Source organism: Rousettus aegyptiacus, unplaced genomic scaffold (assembly GCF_014176215.1).
Source record: "Rousettus aegyptiacus isolate mRouAeg1 unplaced genomic scaffold, mRouAeg1.p scaffold_m13_p_6, whole genome shotgun sequence".
NCBI classification, from domain to species: domain Eukaryota; kingdom Metazoa; phylum Chordata; class Mammalia; order Chiroptera; family Pteropodidae; genus Rousettus; species Rousettus aegyptiacus.
The window spans coordinates 5,072,685-5,092,946 of NW_023416309.1; the positions used below are offsets into that span (position 1 = coordinate 5,072,685).

The window sequence follows — 20,262 nt, forward strand, 5'->3', positions numbered from 1 at the left end:
ACAATTCTGCATGCCATGGATTTCAATAACATTTCCAGTTTGTGTCAAATAGCCCCTAGACACACGTCCTCACTCCAGACAAGTCTGGTGGGGTGCAGACCATAAAGTAACATTTTGCTGAGGCCAATTTGGGTATGTCATTACATGCTGTTATATTCTGTTCTTAGATATCGTGTTCTAAATAGCCTCCATTTCAAATGTTTTAATTTGTGAGTCAATAAGAAAAAATTTAAAGAATCAAATGCCCTGCTCCTTTCCTCACCTTTCTCACCTTCGGCTCAAATGGTTAAGGAAAGGAGGGGATTTTTAAATTCATGGTCACACTTCATGCAGGTCCTGTCTTGACCTTATATTTGTCCACTCATGTAACAAATGTGCCTGTGACCAGACAGAGAGGTGTGGACATCAGTCCAAGAGGGGCTCCCTCCAGGGTGGGAAGGGATGCGACTGACGGGGCTGCTTCTAGTTGCTGTGCAAACTTGGGGGGTCAGCGAAGACTGGACAAAAACAGAGTCTTAAAAAATGAATTAGTTCAAAAGCAAACCAGGTCCAGGGGCCTAGAGGAAGCCTGACTGGCCCAAAGTTTCCTGTAGCTTTACAATTTTATCTCCCCTTCATTTTACTATGTTATAGCCATGTTGGCGGGCTCAGGGAAGGTTCTGGGTCCAAAACTTAAATGAGGACTATAAGATTGTGGTGATAGCCATGATTAAAGTTAGAAATCCACAAGAACAAGGTGACCCAACTCTCTCTTCACATAAGACTTCTGTGTTAGGCTCAAAATAGTGTTAGGGAATGGGGTGGTGGAAGGGGGACCAATTATTGAACATCTATGTGCCAGGTACCTTAGAAATGTTGCCTAGACAATAGATACGACTCTGCTACTTAAAATAAAAATAACTCTTCTCTAAGAGCACAGTCTCATTATTAAAAAAAAAAAAATTGAAAATGTGTAGGGCGAAGATAAAAAATAAAACCACCAGTAATCATGACTGTTCTTACCACCTCGTTTTTATATAGGAACTTATACATATTGGGATTGTACTATATTTTGTCATTTTGCTTTTTTCCTGTTATATTTTGAGTAAATATTGTTATAATATGGCTGTTCTTTAAGAGCACTATTGATTTGGTATCTTTCCACTAGAAAGGTCAATTTTTCATTTTATTGTTATCTGTGGTTGGTCCACTCTGCACCTTAATACTTTTTGCAATATTATCAAATAGAAGTCCATAGTCTCCTCTGCTTCTCTCTTAAATTCTTAGGGAGCTCCGAAAGGCAGATCTGGGCGATGTGGGAGGTGGGCTGAAATAAACTGCCCAGGTTGGGCCCAAGCCTTTTCTTAGAGGAACACTTCCTCTTAGCTCTGTCTAGCCCTGGATCTTTGAACCTGATTGAAGTAGCAAGGAATTGGGAGTGCATGTGTTTGCATCTTAGTATTAGCCTGGAACACAATTTAAGAAACAACTTGCATTCATAATTCACTACATTTGCCTTTCACTACATTTCATATTTACACTTGAAGTACCTTTAATTTATAATACAGAAGTGTAAAGCCTCAGCTAAAATTTGTCATGAAAATTCCCTGTAACTCAAAAGTATTTTGAACTGATCATATGCTTTAAAATGTCTCAAGTTGGTTGAATGCATCATTACCTACTACAGATTACATGATAATGAACCTTCTATTTATTTGTTTGTTTATTTATTTTAAATTCTAGCACAAATGCACATTTGCCAAAGAATGGTTTTGGAGGTATGTTCACATGTGATTGCAAACATCTCTTTACTGGACCCTTAGCCCTCTTAAAATTCTGCCTGTCCTGCTGGGATATCTTGATGGCTTCCAAGAAAGGGACTCAGTCTCACTCGACCCTTACCACAAAATTAAACCTAGGGTTTAGCACACAGTAGGCATTTCAACAATTTTTATTTTAAGAAAAAAGTTACCTTTCACTTCATCATATTAACATTTGAAATGTACTTTCTCAGAAAACCATAATCACTTAAAATGTTAAAGCAAGCATCAAACTCAAAATGGATGTGTATCTGAATGAATTTGTGTGTAGATTAAATAGTGGGTCGTTTCGGAATCTGGAAAATAGCAATACCCCTTTTATGGTTGAAAAATCAGAGAAATTCCTATAAGGAACTTTTTTTTTTTTTTTAATAGGATAGACGGTAATTTGAGGGTTGTTTGGGGGGAATTCACAAATGAGGAAAAGGCTTTTCAAGATGACCTAAATTTCTTCTGCGAATACAGAGCAAAAAACAAAAAATGGCAGGTAACCGAAAATATGAACTAGATCATATTATGTTTTATGCCTGTACAAGAGAATGGGATGGAAGAAAAATAGAGGACATAAATTGAATGTTAAAAGTAGACTTCAGAAAGTGAGGTCTTCTGGGCTGAGGTCTAAATGGGAAGGTGGCTTATGATAGCTGAGAAACCTCAAAATTAAATCCTGATTAAGCACCTAAGGAAAAAAAAAAGCATAGTAAGAATATCTAATATGGCTAAAGAAGTTCATGAATAAAATCAGATTATAAAAGGCCAGGTTTACAAAGGGAAATGAAGGCATGTAACCAAGAATTAACATAATATAGAAGCAAAGATGAGAACCAAAGCAAGGGAATTAAATGAGAATAAAATGAAAAATGAGGGAGCAAGCTTTACTGGAATGTTCAAAACAAGATGAACAGGACATGCAAAGGCACTCCTGAACTGGATAAAATGAAGTTAAAAATCACCGTGTGTCCTTAAACTCCAAAAAGCCGGGGCAATGTGTCTTAATCTCTGTAACTGACTGGACTACATAAGACATTCAATCAAAATTACTAAAACTTAATTAACAGAAGAAGCCAGAATTAGCTTGTACTTGTCTTTTCTGTGAGGAAAAAAATTTTTTTTCAGAGTGGAAAATGTCAAACAAACAACATAATGAGAAATAACTGAAATGACTACACTTGATAACAGCCTAAAAAGGAAAAATTTCAAGTTAGTTTAAGAAAATACTTGCTAATAACTTGAGGGCCTTAAAACTGATAGAGGTACCTTAAGCAGTGGCAAATGTCGTTATCAAATTTATTACTAATGAAATTTCCTTCTCTTTTTCCAGCATTTATGTAGCCATCTTGGATTAATAACATGATATATCAGTGCATCAACTTTTCACATTGTTATATATTATCATATAGTTAAATTGAAAAATTCTAAATTCTCTATTCCTTTTGTTCCTGAACACTACATAAAAATGCATTAAATACTTCTTGCTTCATGCTGTTTTGCACATGTGATGTTTAAAAACAATAAAATAAAATTACAATGTTGCCCCCTTTTATGTAGCATTCTAATTCAAGGTGCTAATATTTTTTAAGTAACATTTATCCATTCCCAATATTTTTCTAAGATAAAGCGTTTATTTTATTAAAATCTAAACTGAAGTATTAGATAACTTACTCTGTGAAAACACAACTGTTGTCCAACTCCTACTCAATCAGGACTTAGGTGTGACCAATGTGTAGAAGAGACTATGTAAAATGATAAAGTTTGCAAAAAAAAAAAAAATCAAAGAAATGAACAGTATTTTAGATCTTTGTGAAAAAAATACATCCAAGAAAAAGTATACTGTGAAGTCAATGTTGAGACAGACAAGAAAATGATTATAATTATGAACTTTTATTTATTATGCCAACATTTTCAGTAAAGAGACTTTACATACGTTTTACAAGCAAATTCTAAATATACAGTATTTACTCTGAACTTTTTTTTCATCAATAGGAAAACAATACTGCAGATTTTAAAATTGTGGTGTTTTTTAGTTAGTAATGACTTAGAGACTTTATATTCTTAGGGTCAGTATTATTTTGTTATGGCAATGCTTTACCAATGAGAAAGTGGATACTTTTTCACCAACAAGGTTAAAACATTTGATGTATGTTTTAATCAGTAGCACAGTTGTAGACTGGTGCCCATCATAATCATTTATCTAAATGTATTCTTTTAAATTACTGCAGCAGAAAAATTGAAGGTATGAAAGAAACCCAGAAAATATAATTCAAGAATCAGAATTAAGAAAAATAGCAAGGCCATCATCCCCAAGGAGGAACATCAGGTATTTGTACTACAGCTATAATTTTTCAAGTGTGTGCATAAGCATGCAAACATAACCAACCACCCCAACTAATTTATAAACACGAAAACTAATGCATAAGATTGAAAGTAAACTGAAACTGTGCTGCAGTCTTACTGATCGTCATTGCAAGTCTAATCACCTAATTTGGTGATTCCAAATTACATCTTCAATAACCCTAGAGACCAAGAAACCATCATAACAACTCTGCTCACAAAGTGTACCTTTGTGTCCATTAACACCATCTATGCTACAAGAATATTTAGAAATGATAGCTATAGGAGGATCATGTTCTCTTTGAATATGTTACTCTTGAGTAAAATACTTAAGGGGACAATAAAACATTAAAAAAACAGTGCTTTAATGGGAAAAGTGATATGCTAAGGATATAATTCAGTGATAGGCTGTACTTCAAACAGCAACAATTATAGGGAAATTATTTTTTAAAAAGCCACACCCAATAGGAGGCATTTTGATATTTCAGGCACAAATCCAAGCAATTAAGCTCATTTAAAGTGCAAATCTGGTATATTCTTTTATATTCAGGTTTTTACTTGGTAAAGTACTTAGTAAGTTCCCTAATATCTAATAAATACAATGAATAGTCTATATGCCTGAAAATATTGCACAAAACAAAACGAGACTCCAAAACAAAAATGCTAGAGGGTCTCAGTCTTTAGAAACATTCTAAATGATATAGCTATGTAATTCTTTAATGCCTTAAAATCATCTGCACCTGTACTGATAAAAATTCCTTAGGCCAACTTTGAAGAAATCAATATGCGTCCCGTTAACAGCCAATGTATAATTCTACATACTCTTAGTAATTTTCTTTCACAAATGTGAAATTTAACCAACCCCCAGGAAACTTCTTCCTCAGGACTTGGAATTCAACACTGCCACCATTTTCACTGAAATCACAAGAACTCAGGAAAAAAGTGATCTGAGTTCCTGTGGAGGGGGATTTGGCAGAGCTGACCTATAGAAGCAGTAAACAAAGATTAAGCCAAATCTGAGGAGTGGTCTCTGATTATTTAGGTGAGCTACATCCTCACCTCATTTCTGATTTAACATTTACTAAGGAGAAGCCTAGCATAATATTCTTGCAGCTTTCAAAGAAAACTGCAGGCCAAGTACTTTGTTGTTTTGTGCAAGCATCCTAGATTTTTTCTCTTAAATACATTATGCTTCATAATTATATTGATTAAATTTCTGCCAAGATTAAGGCTCAACAAAGGTACAGAGAGGTTGAACTTATAGGCTCCTATTTCTGCAATTTGTCAGGGAGAAAAAATTGAGCAGGAAAAGATTAGAACAAACAAATTGCAGAAGTCATCATTTTTATATAATAGACAAAGGCATTTCCTTCAGACTAGGGGGCTGAAAATAAAGAAAAAATTAAAACTTTTCCCTTAAAGATAAAGGCCTACTTGTAAATAACATTTCACAAGAGTCTGTGTGTAGGAGTAACATGCTGTTGAGTCCACTCTGACTCCTGGTGACCTTAAATGAGTGAGATCCACAATGTTCTGTCCTCAACAGCCCTGCTCATCTCCTGTAGGCTCATGCCTATGGCTTCTTTTAAGGAGTCAACCAATTTCATATTTGGTATTCCTCTTTTCCTGCTGCCTTCTATTTTCCCCCCGCATTACTGTCTTTTCCAAAGAATCCTGCCTTCTCATGATGTGCCTGAAGAGTCTATAATCAACTTACAAATCAACCAAAAGCCTAATTCATCAGTATTATATATACATAATACAGAAGTGCTGTCAAATGAGAGTACGATTCTAGATTGGTGATGCTCACCTGTTATCAAAACCAAGAATGGTTTGTAACCAGTGAATGGCAAGTTTACTCAAATGGAAAGGGAAGGCTGCATCAAATTGGTAGTAAATGCCTCTTCCAAAATTTCCACTAACATACTTACTGTTATTTCTCAAGAAAGAGGCAATTTTTACCAATGTATATTTTTAAAAGGAATCCCTAGAAATCTGAGTGACTTTTTGGCCATAATCCCTTTTGATACATTTTTGGTCAGCTGATCACAATAAAAATTTACATTTTAAAAGGCTAAGACATTAACTCTAATACAGGCAGCAACAGGTGAACAATCTAAAGATGACATGATTTGTGTGAAGAAGAGGGCAAATTTACTGAACCACCTGAAGAGCAGTCCACAGCATGATTAGGTCAGTACATCTGGTCCCTTGGTGGTTCCACAGCTACCTTCTTAGCACATTAAATAAGCATATTGCCACTGAAATATCTTCTAATATCTTTTAATAAAACACAATTTCCCCTTTCTAATTCTATTTTTCTCCCCAAATCTACTTTTCAAGGCATTGTCATTCAAACATATACCAACATAAAAGGGAAATATGGAAACTAAGCAAAACGAAACTATTACGAATCCTAGCTTTCTCAAGATAATCTTACTTTATAATTATTCTCAAAATATTTTACTTGTTTTGCTACAGAAAATAGTTTTAAATCCCCATATATGGAATATTTATATCCCATTAAAGTTTTATGCAAACATTTCAAGTCCATTATTCCAGTCCACAGATATTAGCAGAGTCAATAAATATACATATTACAGTAAAGACTTAATTTAAAATATATGCTGTGGAACTTTAAAACAGCTATCAGGGTTCCATAAGCCTACAGGGTTCAAAGCTGAATTGCCAGCAAAACTCTAGCACCAACATCCGTTATAAATGAATACATCTTTAGGAACAGGTTTCAAGATGTATCTCAAGCTTTCCAAAAGTTATCCAGTAGCAAAAACAAACACAATGGTGTGTGTGTGTATAAAACAAGATGTTAAAGTAACATATAACTGGTTTATATATAATATGAAACATTTTAGCCTGGAGAATTTGTCTGGTAAATAAATATTGAGAATAGCTTGCTTGCTAATTCTAGCAAGGAAAAATAAAACTTACACAGACTTCCTATTAAAAGCCTGATCTTTATTCATCACAGAGCCATTGCATAGACCTTTTATATATATAAATCACTGGCCAGAACTCTGCTTATAGACTTACAGACTACTGTCTTCCATTACCACCAAATCTTTAGTTAAAATAATAACCATATTTACAGGAGGGGCAAGTGAAAAAGGGTGAGGCTCTGAGAACCACAATTAATAGACCTTAAAAGGGTTAAATCAGCAAAGCATATTTCTTGCCTGCTGAGTGTAATATTATGAATTTTCTGATGTGCAGAGGATAGATAACATGATTATAGCCTTCTGTAGGCCTGAGATGGGTAAGCAAACTTCTGCATTTACCTGAGACAAATATACTCAAATACAATGTACTTCAACCAGGATATAAAATGGAAGAGCCCAAACTAGTAGAAGCTTCCACATTTTAATTTTTAAGATTTGCATGCTTTCAATGGAACCTCCATCATGGCAGCAAACTGCAGGTAAAGCTATTACAGAACAGATGGTTTTTTTTAAAAAAGCAAATTGGCAGGTGATGGCTATGTATTTAATGTATCTTTGGTTTAGGAAGACGAGAATATCGATTAGAGGCCAAACAATCCCCAGAATTCAAATTACCATTTGGATTCTGCATGATTTCTTTTCTTTTTGTTAGTGGCCTTGGGATGCTTGTCTTGGCCGGAAAGTTTTGAGGCTCTAGTCTGGGGGTGCTTATTTGTTTTTGTTTGAAAGAGCCAGAAGGGGGACGGAGCTTAGATGCTTTTGGATTTGTATTATTTGCAAGATTTGTTTGACTAGATGTTAGTTGAAGTTTTGCTGAATTACATGGTGTAATTATTGGTGAGTTCTTACAAGTGGGACTTCTACTTGGAGATGATTCAGAAACTGAAGGAGGTACCAAAGAATTCAAGATGGATGGCTTAAAAAGCTGCAAGGATTTGGGCTGAGATGGGTAGTCCTCTGATGAAGACTGATTTCTTCCAACTCTCTTAGCCTGGTCTACTGTACTTGACTGGGTAAGTGTTTGAAGAGAAGTGGGTATAACAAACTGCATGTCATTAATCTGATTATTTGCCAAATGATAAGGCTCTTGAGAATCCACGGTCATGTTCAAGTTTTCTTCTGAAGGTGTACTCTTAGCCACATCCTTAGTGAATTGCGGGCTTGACAAAAAAGGCTGGTCTTCTGGACCACAGCTGTGTTCTTGTTGCAATCCATGTGTAATGCTTTCATCCAGATGTGCAACACCCTGACGTATGCCCTGGATTGTGTATTCAATGTGGGCCTCGATAGGTTGGGGTTTTATTAGTTTTCCCTGGGCGTGGTCTGTTGGTCTGGGAAGGCTGCTGGAAGGCTGTAGTACTTGAGGCTATTAAAATTAAAAACAACATTAGAAACAATTTATTTTAGAAATGTCACCCAAAATTAATATAAGTTCTAATTAGGCTGTATTGGTGCTTATTATTTTTTAATATGAGAAACATGTGGGGTTCTTTTAAATTAAAAAACAAATTGCAATATTCAAGTGAATTCATGAGACACATACAAGAGTGATAATGCAAACAAAAATGATACAGGCATTAACACTAAACAAGATCCAAAATCAAATAGGAGAAAAGAAAAATCTTGAAATACTGATTTATTGTCAAAAAAAGGTACCTTCCTTAACTGATTTATTAATGTATTTAAAATATTACATATGAGAATAGTTTCTATAGAACTTTGATTTAATATCCATTAAGCACACAGATAGTCACTGTGATCTTCGAACTATTACCAATTTTTAAGGTTTTTTTTTTTTTAAATAGAGTTATGTATCACTTAATCACACTTAACTATAGGAAGTATTAATATGAAAGTGTCAAATTACCTCTATCAAGAATTAAAATTACCAGCAGATAAACGAGGATTAAAGATTATATTCTCAATTGATGTAGAATTCTAATTAAACAAAAATAGGTCCATACATTTAGCTAATGCTAACCTACCTTTAATATTCTTGTTGAAAAGTTTCAGAAAAAAATGTCTTCCCAGCTTATTTGTTCTGTCTCACTGCCATATGAGGGATCAACTAAGGATCTGTTATGGCTGATATATAGAAAACAAATTTATCTTGCTCAAGAGTAAACATCCACTTAATATAATTAAAAATGATCAGCCTTTTGAATGATGGCTGATAGTAGAACAAATTTGAAATTGCCTGTAACTTGAACTAAAGCTCAAAAGCCTACAATAGCAAGGTTCTTAAGACCAATGTGCCTTGCACACACTTTTTGGGAGCTCATTGTGTAGGTATATTCCATAGATATCAGAGGAAATGCACGTTCCATTATTTTTGTGCATTCAGTAAAGAAATATGAATCTTAAAGTTATCTTTCAGTGGCCCAAAGAGTTTATATAGGGTATAGCCTATTGGTTATATCCTGATAAAGGGGTGGTTGCTATAAATGTACACACACACACACACACACTTTCAATTTAATAACGTGGGCTGAAAATGTCAATAAGTTTGGCCAAGGATTTTGAAACATGTACTTTAAAGGACCATTTTTACTAATAAAATAACTTTTTTAAAACTATGCTAATCCATAAACAAATTTACACAGTATCTAATCTCTCTAAAAGAAGGGGGTGAATCTATTTATACTGTATCATCTGCCACTTCACCTCCTTGACCAGCACTGAGCGACAGCTGCCAGGGTCAGCAATTAGGGATTAGATTATGGCAGGATTACCAGAGACTGAGAACAAAATTCACTGACTCATGGGGTAATGGCTGGCCATGATGGTAGAGGGCTGACTTGCTATTTAAAAAATAATAAAATCAAGACAATGACTACTCACAATTAATTCAGAGAGTATACTACATTAAACTCTTATTTTAGAGTGTTCAAAATAAATAAGCCATCTCGGTTTTTACTTCAAGCTAAATGTTCTAGACTTTAAAGTCAGTGGGCATTTTCACAATAAATCACCATAGAAATGGATGGACTGTCTTTCAAAAATGAAAGTACTAAAAATACCATATAATTAATTCAAAACTCTCCTTGGTTTCCCTTAGGAAAAGAATGACCATGCCAAAGTGCTCATACACTTTAGAAAATAAGTAAAAATATAGAGCAGGACCCTATTAAGCAAACCTAAATCTACCAAAGGAAAAACAAAAGCAACCAAGGAGGGGAAAGAAAGATGGGGCATCAAATGGTTGATTAAATGGGTATCTGTTTTCTCTTTTCACCTTCAAAAACAGTAAGATATTGCAGTCTCATGTTAAAGATTTACAGCAATTTAAGACCTTTGAAAATATCAGTGACGATTTAAAAAATTACTTTATTAAAATTTTTATTGCCAATAAGAAAAACAGGTATAAATATGTGCTATAAGCTCAAATCATAAGTTATGATTTTCTAATTATGACAAAGTAATAAACTGATTAAAGTAACCAAATCTCCAGAAAAGGTACACTGTGAACTGTATATAAACTATCCATTTGCATTGTTCTGATTACTTATATTACTCAATTGACCATTGCTTATCAGAGAACTAAAAACACAGCAGATAGGAAGATGTGCTGCTTGTATTAATGCAATGAACTTCCACATCAAATATAAAAGAACTAGAAAATAATCAGGTTTTTAAAAATAACAAAATTTTGAGTCTAACTGAGGAGTTAGATTGAACAATCATATTAAAAATCAAAAAGTCTAAACTACCACATAATTACATTAAATAAATCAGTGCTTCCTAAATGATGAATGATGTTTTTTATATTTTTACTAAAGGTATATTTTAGTGGTATGATATATTTTCCCTATTTTAAAGTTAATGTATTGTTTTATTATTTATTTGAAAACTAGTTTGGAAATTCTACTACTGTAAAGAAAAATCTTTTGAAGAGCAAAGAAATGACTAGACCAAGAACCAAGAAATCGACTTGCTCCTGAGAGGTGAAGGATTAGGTAGAACTGATCACCCACAAAGGACTGGATTGTCATTAATTACCCACTGGCAAGGTGAACAACAAGATGCCTCTTAACATCCAGCAAACAAAGCAGAGATGTGCTTTGATAGCTTGTTGCTTGAAGTACAATTTCTCCAAACTCTAAATATTCAACTGTATTAATATAAAGGCAAAATGTTAACAATTCATCTTGCCCACATTCACTACTGTTTCTATGCCCTCAGACATCTTTAGAATGAATTCTAAATATAAAAAGAAAGAACCCATGTTTTCATGGATAAGGACAATAGGAAGGGATATCAAAGACCATACATTTTTACAAATGTCTATGATGTATCATACGCTGCACTAGGTATAAGATAATATGGTATTCTTGTGATTGAGAGGCCTAGTGAGAGAGATAGATAAACAAATGAGACCATGTCTCAAGCATAAACAACATAAGGGAATAAGAAGAAAACATGCCAAATTAGATAGAGGTTGCAGAGGGCATCTGGGAATCACAAACATCTGAAGACGAGTAGGAGTTTGCCAAGACAAAAAGGTTAGAACACTCAGTTTAGGTAACCAGTACAGAGCACAGAGGCAAAACAAAACAAAACAAAATGAAACAAAAACAACAACAAAACAACAACAACAACAACAACAACAAAAAACACAGTATGTTTTAGTAACTTCAATTTGTTAGACTGAATTTGGAGAGCACAATGCTGGTGGAAAGTGTAGGCAATGGCCAGCCTATAAAGGAACTCACGTCAGACTAAGCAGGTCTGATTTGTGCTGCAGATAATGAGAGACGCTGATGAATTTTAAGCAGCAGAATCATTAAGATCTGATGTGTATTTTAGAATGTCACTCTGGTAGGATCAGTGATGAATGTAAGGGGAGGGGATGACATTGTAAACAGAATAGCCAGGTAATATGATACTGCTAACAGCCCAGGTGATAAATCATGGGGGTCTAAAATTAGGATAACTAAAATAAAAACTAGAAAGAATTGAAAGAAATATTGAAGTTTGGGACACACAAAGGTTGTTTGGGAGGAATTTAAGATGAGTTCCATCCACGTTTCTGGCTTTTGGAGATGCAAGATGAGGAACTGCTGTGTATCAAAATTAATTAATTAATTAATGGCCTCTGAGGAAGCGGCCCATAATCTCAGGGCAAAAGGAATCCACGCCCCCACTGCTGAGGGGACTTCAAGAAACTCTTATAGTCACAGATAAGTAGAACTTGAGTACTCTTCCATCCTTGCAAAAGCTTTAAAATGTGGATCCATCCCCAGATATAAGGAGTCAAGTGTTTCTAACTGGAATAAGTAACTTCGAGTCTTACTTTAGTTAGATACATATACTTCAGCACACTATTCTGAGAATCATCAGATGCAATGGTTACAACTATCAAGGTAAAGAGTGCCAGCAATTGATAGGCATCTTCAGTGATTATTTTGGGCTGCTTACAAAGATAACCAGAGACTACGGCTCCTTACAGGCGTGTACCACGCTTTATTCATCTTTGACTGTTGAAGTTGTTATGTCCAGTATTTGGTACATAGTAGCAATTATATATATATATTTTTTTCTTGGTATTATTATTAAATATATTTTAAAGGTTGAAAGAAAGATGGAAATGGCACTATCTATAACATGATAAATAAATGAATATTAGTGAGTGGTATATTTCAGAATTGCTTCTTTGGTAATAAATTATCAAAATGATACTTTACTATTAGGTCAATGATGTAGTACTAATAAATAAAAACAAGTATAAAAAAACACTAATGAAAAAAATCTTATAATAGAAAAAAATTCTTTCTCTAAATAAGTTTGGGGTTAGCTTAATGATTCATGTTTAGAAAGATACAGCACCTCTCATAATGGCCTACCAGCAAAGCCACATATTCTTTTTATTGGAGAGTAGACATTTCTGGATAAAATGAGCTGTGAAACTGTTTTAACAAGTATTGAGCTATTTTCCATTTCTAAATATAATAATTAAATACATTTTACATGTAAATACTTAGTAGAGAACCTCCTAGCACATCAAAATTGCTCAATAAATACTAGCTATGATTATTAAAAATTATAAAAATGATTAATTTCAGCTATGGTCTTTTTGGAACTGGGTCTTAAAAAAAAGAAAGGCAAGTTCCACAGCAGTGTAATAATAAATTAGTTACTACAGAATAAGAGGTTTCTAGGCTCCAAGTACCTATTTCGATAATGTCAGTCATATTTAAATCTTTTAAATCCATAGCAGGCATATCTGATGTGACACAAAAGACTTCTTAAGTGTTTTTTTTAGAGATAAACCAGAGCTAGACCATGCAAGGAACTTTAAAGTTTATTGAAAATTTACATTTGGCTATATGAAGGAGCTAGTACAACTTCATACAGCCATATGAAGAAGCTAGCTGTACAATTCTCTCAAAGTGGAGTCAGACTGATTTGGGTTTGAGTCCTAGGTCTATCACTTATTATTGGTGAGATACTGGATAAATTATCTTACTACTCTGAAATGAAATTTCATAATTTATAAAATGAGGATAATAGCAGTATCTATACCTAACCAAATCATTATAAATAGTAACATGCATACAAGTGCTTAGTATGCCTGACACATTACAAATACTTGAGAAATGTTATAGTCTGGGCTCTGATAGAAGAGGGTTTCTCTTCTTTCCAAAGGTAGATAGCCAAACTCTAAGTCTGCATGTATGATCTCTAACTATCATAAGACCCTAGGCGAAAGGTAATGTCTTCTTTTAGTAAATGAGTAAGTTGAGGTTAAATGAACTTAAGTAACATGTCCAAATTCACAAACTTTAGCAAATGGCAAAGCCAGAATTTGAATCAAAAGAGAGTTTTAAATGCAGTGCTAAAAATTTTATTATTCTGTGCTACTTAATTATAATGAGTTCACAGACTTTCAGAATATGCAATACAGCCAGATGACTATTTTAAAAACTCAACAGGCATATCCAGTACCAACACTCAAGTACCATCTTTCCAGGATAATGCCCTATTTCCTTCTTATTGATCTATCCTACACAGCATAACTCAGACACCAAGTTAGAGCAACTCTGTTTGGGAAAAAATGGTTCCAAGTGACCTACTTGAAGAAATACACTGAACACAAGAAAAGGCAAATTAGCATTCATTACTAAGAAAAACTTCACCTTCACCATTTCATACCACTTCAAAGATTTCTAGCGTTACCATAAGAAAAAACACTATCAGTTTCGGTAAACATTCTTGTTCTAGAATCACCAACAATACAATGGCAGCTAGAAACATCAAGTTCTGATGAAGTAAAATATGCCAAAGTGTATAAGGTAGAAAGCAGTAAATATTGTCAAGTATAATAATGCTACTGCACAACAGAAACAGGAATTACCTAAAATTGTTTTCTTGGTATTATTATTAAATACATTTTAAAGGTTAAAAAAAGGGTGATAATGGCACCATCTGTAACATGCCTGTAATTTCATGCAGGCTCTGACATGCATCATGCAAACTAAAACAAAAACAAAAACGTGACTGAGGAAGGTGGTAGGAAAAAATGTGAAATTGTACTGTACCACGCTTTGTCAGAGAAGTAATGGACTAACTTCTCAACTCCTTGCCAATGGCATAATGGGAGAGCAGAGACAAGAAAAAGACAGGACAATGGTGTCAGAGACTACACAAAACACCAAGGAATCGCCATGACTGGGTAGCAGCCAACAGTATCTGCTTGGCTTTTGTTGTGTTTTTCTAGACATCATTATTTATGAAAACATATTTTAATAGATTTATACTTTCTTGCTAAAGTGTTATACTTTCTTGGAAGTTAATACAAATATTCATATCCATAGTACTGTATCTATAAAACTTCTCCCACTTAAAAGGAATCACTTGAAGAATTTTACCAAATTAATTACAGAAGAATTCTGGCACAACTTAATATTCATACTCCAAAGATATAACGACATTTAGCTAAATGTAATGCCTTATGAAGTAGAAATTATTTTTAATAATTTCAGAGTCTTCCACATTTTCAATACAACTCAATATTTGTTAGTTTACTTTTATGACTGTTGCTGCATTAAAGAGCAATAAAAGTATAATCTGATCTTCATGTACCTCTTAAATATTATGTTCTAAATTATAAGTGAGGCTCCACACATCATTGTAGAGGTGCAAGACATAACTGGAACCCTTGCATAATGACAGTGGTCCCCCCCCACCTTATCCGCAGTTTCACTTTCCATAGTTACCTGTGGTCTCAGTTACCTGCAATCAACCATGGTCTGAAAATATTAAATGAAAAATTCCAGAAATAAACAATTCATAAGTTTTAAATTGTGTGCTGCTGTAAGTAGCACATTGAAATCTTGTGCCATCTCGCTCCATACTACTCAGGACATGAATTATCCCTTTGTCCAGCATATCAACGCTTTATATGCTACCTGCTAGGTAGTCACTTAGTATTGGTTATCAGATCGACTGTCATGGTACCATAGTGCTTGTGTTCAAGTAACTCTTAATTTACTTAATAGTGGCCCCAAAGCACAAGAGTAGTGATGCTGGCAATGGGTATGTGCCAAAGAGAAGCTGTAAAGTGCTTCCTCCTTAAGCTGAAAGGAAGAAAAACAGTATACATAGGGTTTGGTGCTATCTGTGGTTTCAGGCATCCACTGGGAGTCTTGGAAATATTCCTGAAGATGAGGAAGAACTACTTACTGTAGATTAAACAAATTCTGCTCTATAATTCACATGAACCCAATCACAGCTTCTAATGTTTCTTGGGAACTAGGAATGCTCTTATTTCTCTAGATCTCAGAGGGTGCCTCTTGATCTCAGAGAACTTAGAAAAGATACTTGATAAATATAAATTATAAATACATGAAGTCTGAAATAAGGAGTTCGATGGCTCTTCTAAGTTGATCAGTTAACTGCTTTTACTAACTATCACAGTAGGTGACTGTGACTTAAGTAAGCATTTACTACATAGGCATAATCAGTATGAGATGCTTAATTTTCTTGGGTCTATGTATCTCTAAGACACGGAACCCATCGGCATCTACCTCTGAGATAGAGTAGTTCAGAAAATAAAACTAATAGCATACTAGACATTTCCACTGGTATGACAATATGCATGGTGTATTTATCCAGAGTAGGATACTGCAGGCAGTAAGTATAGCAACAAATACAGCTGACCAAAGAATCCCACTATCTGCAGAGCAGGTTGTTATAAAAGGCTTATACAGAAGACAGTAACTGGAGTGTTTCTCATAATTGCAAGGTGTTGAGAGAGAAAATAACTCATGTCTAGGTTTAAAGGATGGCTTCTTGGACCTGATTTTTATGTACATTTCTAGTCATTTGACTAAACACTACTTGAATTAGCTGTAAAAATGGACACAGTACCATATTGTATATTAATCACACTCCGAAAAAGATGGCTTGCTATAAAATTTTGTTCAGTTTTTACTGAGTTATCCTAGATTCCATTTCACTGAAAATCATTTTACTTTTATGAAAAGTCACTCTTAGAGCTAATTTTTCATTAAAGCACTGAAGCGAATGTGCTCCTTATATATAAAATTAATTACAGTCACTTGGTGGAGCCAGACTGAGCCACTTTAATGGATACCTAATGAGCATGTTTGACAGTTCAACAATACACATCAAGTGTCTCTAGAAAGCACACACCTTTTAATTAAGTAACATCCTTTTAGGAATCTACTTAAGTAAAGAGAGATGTTGACACTAAGCTATGTACAAGAATGACCTGAACTGCAATAACATCTCTATTTAATAGGCAGAAATTGAAACAATATTAATGTCCAACAGCAAAATTAAATTAGAAAATATCCACAAAATGTAATATTGTGAAGCCATTAAAATATTTTCAAGAAATATTTACTATACGAAAAATATTCACATGATGATATGTGAAAAAAAAGTTGAGAAGCAAATATGAGAGCATTATACATACTAAAAGAAAGTACTGTTTTATGAATATTTTATCTGAATTTTAAATATACACATAAATGTGTTGGGTTGTAAATATAGTTGTAAATATTTTTGTTGCAAACATAGTTGTAAACATTTCATTCAGTAACTACATACTGGGTTGTAATGTAAAATGAATTTAAAAGTTTGTGAAACATCATCTGAAAGTTTTAAGAGGAGGATATAAGATAATATAATCATCATTCTTACTGTAATTCTAGTGAATACAATTAGTTTAATATAAACTTAGAAATCAAGCAACACTACATCAAAAAAATGCTGGGCTCGTAAGAAATACCTATTCTTTTAGGTATTTCAAAACCATTTTCTTCTTCCCATGTAAGTAATTGCACATAGAAGGTAAAGGGTGATAAGATTTCTAAATTCTTTCAATCAAGGTGTTAAAGAGCAAAAGTTTAAAGTCATTTTAGCATAAATAATAAATCAGTATATTTCAAAATATACCTTTAGAAAAGTCAAGTATTCCTAGAAGCATATGCTCTAGCAAGAAATGTTATTTGAGATTACCATTAAGGCTTTTCACTTGAAAAAGTAATTATTTTTATTAAATTTTTCTACTATGAGAAAAGTTATCATTTCTAACTTTACACAATTAGAATTTAGAAAGACTAAGCCAATTCCAGTTTAGTCAGTTCGGACTAAATCTGAAGTGCCTATTCATGACAGAAAGATCCCTGTTATGTCCACATGTAGATATTTTCTGCTAACCCGGAGAAAAATTTAATTTGAAATCGGAAGACAAGCATCCTCAAGTTTTGATGAGTAATATACTCAAGAAAATAAATTTGAGTCAAAATGTCCTGAGAAAGAAAAAAAAATACTTAAGGACTAGGATTTTCCATTTACGTGTATTTTTTTAGAGTTATTCTTAAATTCAGTAAGAGCATCGTTGGCCAATGTAGCTTCTGGAGTGACCAGAGCTAAATATTCCATGTAAACATTAACTATTTCATTCTCTACATATTTAGAGCAGGCTATCTTTTTAACAGAATAATAATAATAATAAAAAAGCCAATAACAAATTGCCTTACTGAAGACTAATGGCCAAGCCTACTTGTCTTCTACACTTAGGAAAAAAAGTTGATGTTTAAGAAGGCATATGAAAGAAAATATTAATAAAATGTGTTATATTATAGGATAACTCTCTCAAAAACTACCATCACTTACAGAATTAAACTCTCCAAAAATCAGCACCAGGAATCACATACTAACTAAACATGGAGACAAATATTATTTTACTGACTATGTTTAGTTTTCAAAACTGCTAGATTTACTCTTGTAATTTCATACCCTTCTCTTTCTCTATATCACTAAATAATAATAATGATGATGATTTTATTGGTAAACTGCTTCAGCTATTCTCAGGGTAAATCTAAAATAGTGTAGTAGTTTAGAACATACTTCTCTTCTAAAGGAACCTTTCAAACTCAGAAAGAGCTGTTAAAAAGCTATGAAAAAGTCTTCTAGTCATCACCTTCTACAAATAGGGGCAGTTTTCTTAGCTGCATAAGCCATGAGAACATAGCCAGGAAGACTCCAATGTATATATATATATCTTCAAGGTGGCTAACACATTCGAAACTTCCTTTACTAACTTGGAGATGCTGAGTAAGAAGGTTTGATCTAGAAAAGCTAGAAAGACAGATCTTGATAGTAGTGTTGCATGGCAGTGCTGTTTTATAGTTGAAAATGAAAAACACAGCTTTGAATCCAAGAGGAAAGAAGGAAGAAGCATTTGAAAATGGAGAGCCAACGACTCAATGGAGGGACAAGAAAATTCTAAAGCTATACAAATAAGAAACTAATGGAATGGATATTTCTGAGAAACCTGTTTTAAAAATAAATCTAAAACTATCTGCAATACAGAACAGTTAACCTTAAACTTCAATCCCATATTACAGCTAGCTGAGGGGAAGGAGAATGGGGGAGAAAAATGTTGGAAGTAAAGAACAAAGGCTTAAAAGGGGGTTTCAGTATATTCAAGGTAGGTGTGTTAATCTGAGTAAGTCTGTCAAACCATGCTGTTTACTGGGTACAAGCCTAAAACACATTATCATTTATTATAACCACACTTGAAATTCAGATTAGTTCACTAGCAATATCTTATATGCTAGGAATCTTTAAATAGAGGAGAAAAGAAATCAACCTATTGAAGACAAGAGAAGTAAAAAGGAGGGTATACAGAGGTTGTAGGGGCTAGAAAAGGACATGGAGAAGAAGAAATTTCTCTTCTCACTGCTTCCACTAAACAATTAACTTGCTACTAAATAACTTGATATAAAAGCCTATATAAACTCTGTTCTATTTTTCTTTAAAACAAACAGTACAAAAGGGAGAGGCATAATAGGCAAAACATAAACTTCAACCCCTGTCTCAAGTTTATATTCGTACCTAATAATTTTGATTAATTCAAAAAATAAATTTTTATTTGAATAAATCACATTTCTTAATTTTAATTGCTTAAAATTTCTCACTTTGGACCTTTGATATTTCACATAGTTAAGGATAATTTGTGAAAACAAGAGATATGAATCACAAATCATGGAGAAGGCGTGAAAGTGACTCTGACAATATTTACATCTTTTTCTCAAAGTAGCTTTTTTGGGTGACTTTTCAAAAAAGATAAAATATAACCAACTTACCATATGTACTTAAGTACATAATATAAAATAATGTTTTTGGAAGCAAATTTAATGTAATCAAAGTTTTTTGAAAGTCAAACGATTACTAAATCATTAGAAATGTTAGTAAACCATGCATATTCAAAAGCCATTCTTCTGTACTTATATAGCAGCTGATAAATTACTAGTACATATTAGTTGTTAAAAAACACCTTTGAAACATGATTTAAAAGATTTTTCTTCTAGAAGACAATGAAATCAAAGCCTTTTAATTAGGAAATATTTAAAGAAATGTGCAATGGTTCCATAAACAGTATGCATCTGTCCATTATACCACTGCTGATAGTACGTGTATCTTTAACGTAACTAGATCTTTATTCACATATCTCAAGTCATGAGAAAAGAAAATGCATTAAAGACAGATGCATGTCAGTAGATCAAAGGTCACTGGCAATAGGTTTAACAGCTTTAGAATGACATTAACTTCCGAGAGTTTTCCTAAGGCTCTAAGTGGAAGTCTATTTACATGCAAAGGAAGTGTTAATTGAGAGGAGAGCCCAGGGAGTGCTCCTTTAG

The 20,262-nt window shown here is 33.6% G+C and overlaps 1 protein-coding gene across 9 annotated transcripts in view; it reads right to left on the bottom strand.

Moving 5' to 3' along the window:
* Positions 1-3,661: 3,661 nt before the first annotated feature.
* CCSER2 (coiled-coil serine rich protein 2) overlaps positions 3,662-20,262 on the bottom strand; it is a 170,037-nt gene continuing 153,436 nt past the window's right edge. For 6 of the 9 annotated variants that reach the window (XM_016130168.2, XM_016130170.2, XM_016130166.2 and 3 more), the window contains one exon: positions 3,662-8,453. In XM_016130168.2, coding sequence (XP_015985654.1) covers positions 7,632-8,453 — 822 coding nt within the window. In that variant the 3' untranslated portion in view covers positions 3,662-7,631. Of the gene's footprint in view, positions 8,454-14,625; positions 14,666-20,262 lie in introns of all 9 variants that reach the window. The other 3 variants (XM_016130172.2, XM_016130178.2, XM_016130171.2) reach the window with 2 other exon arrangements.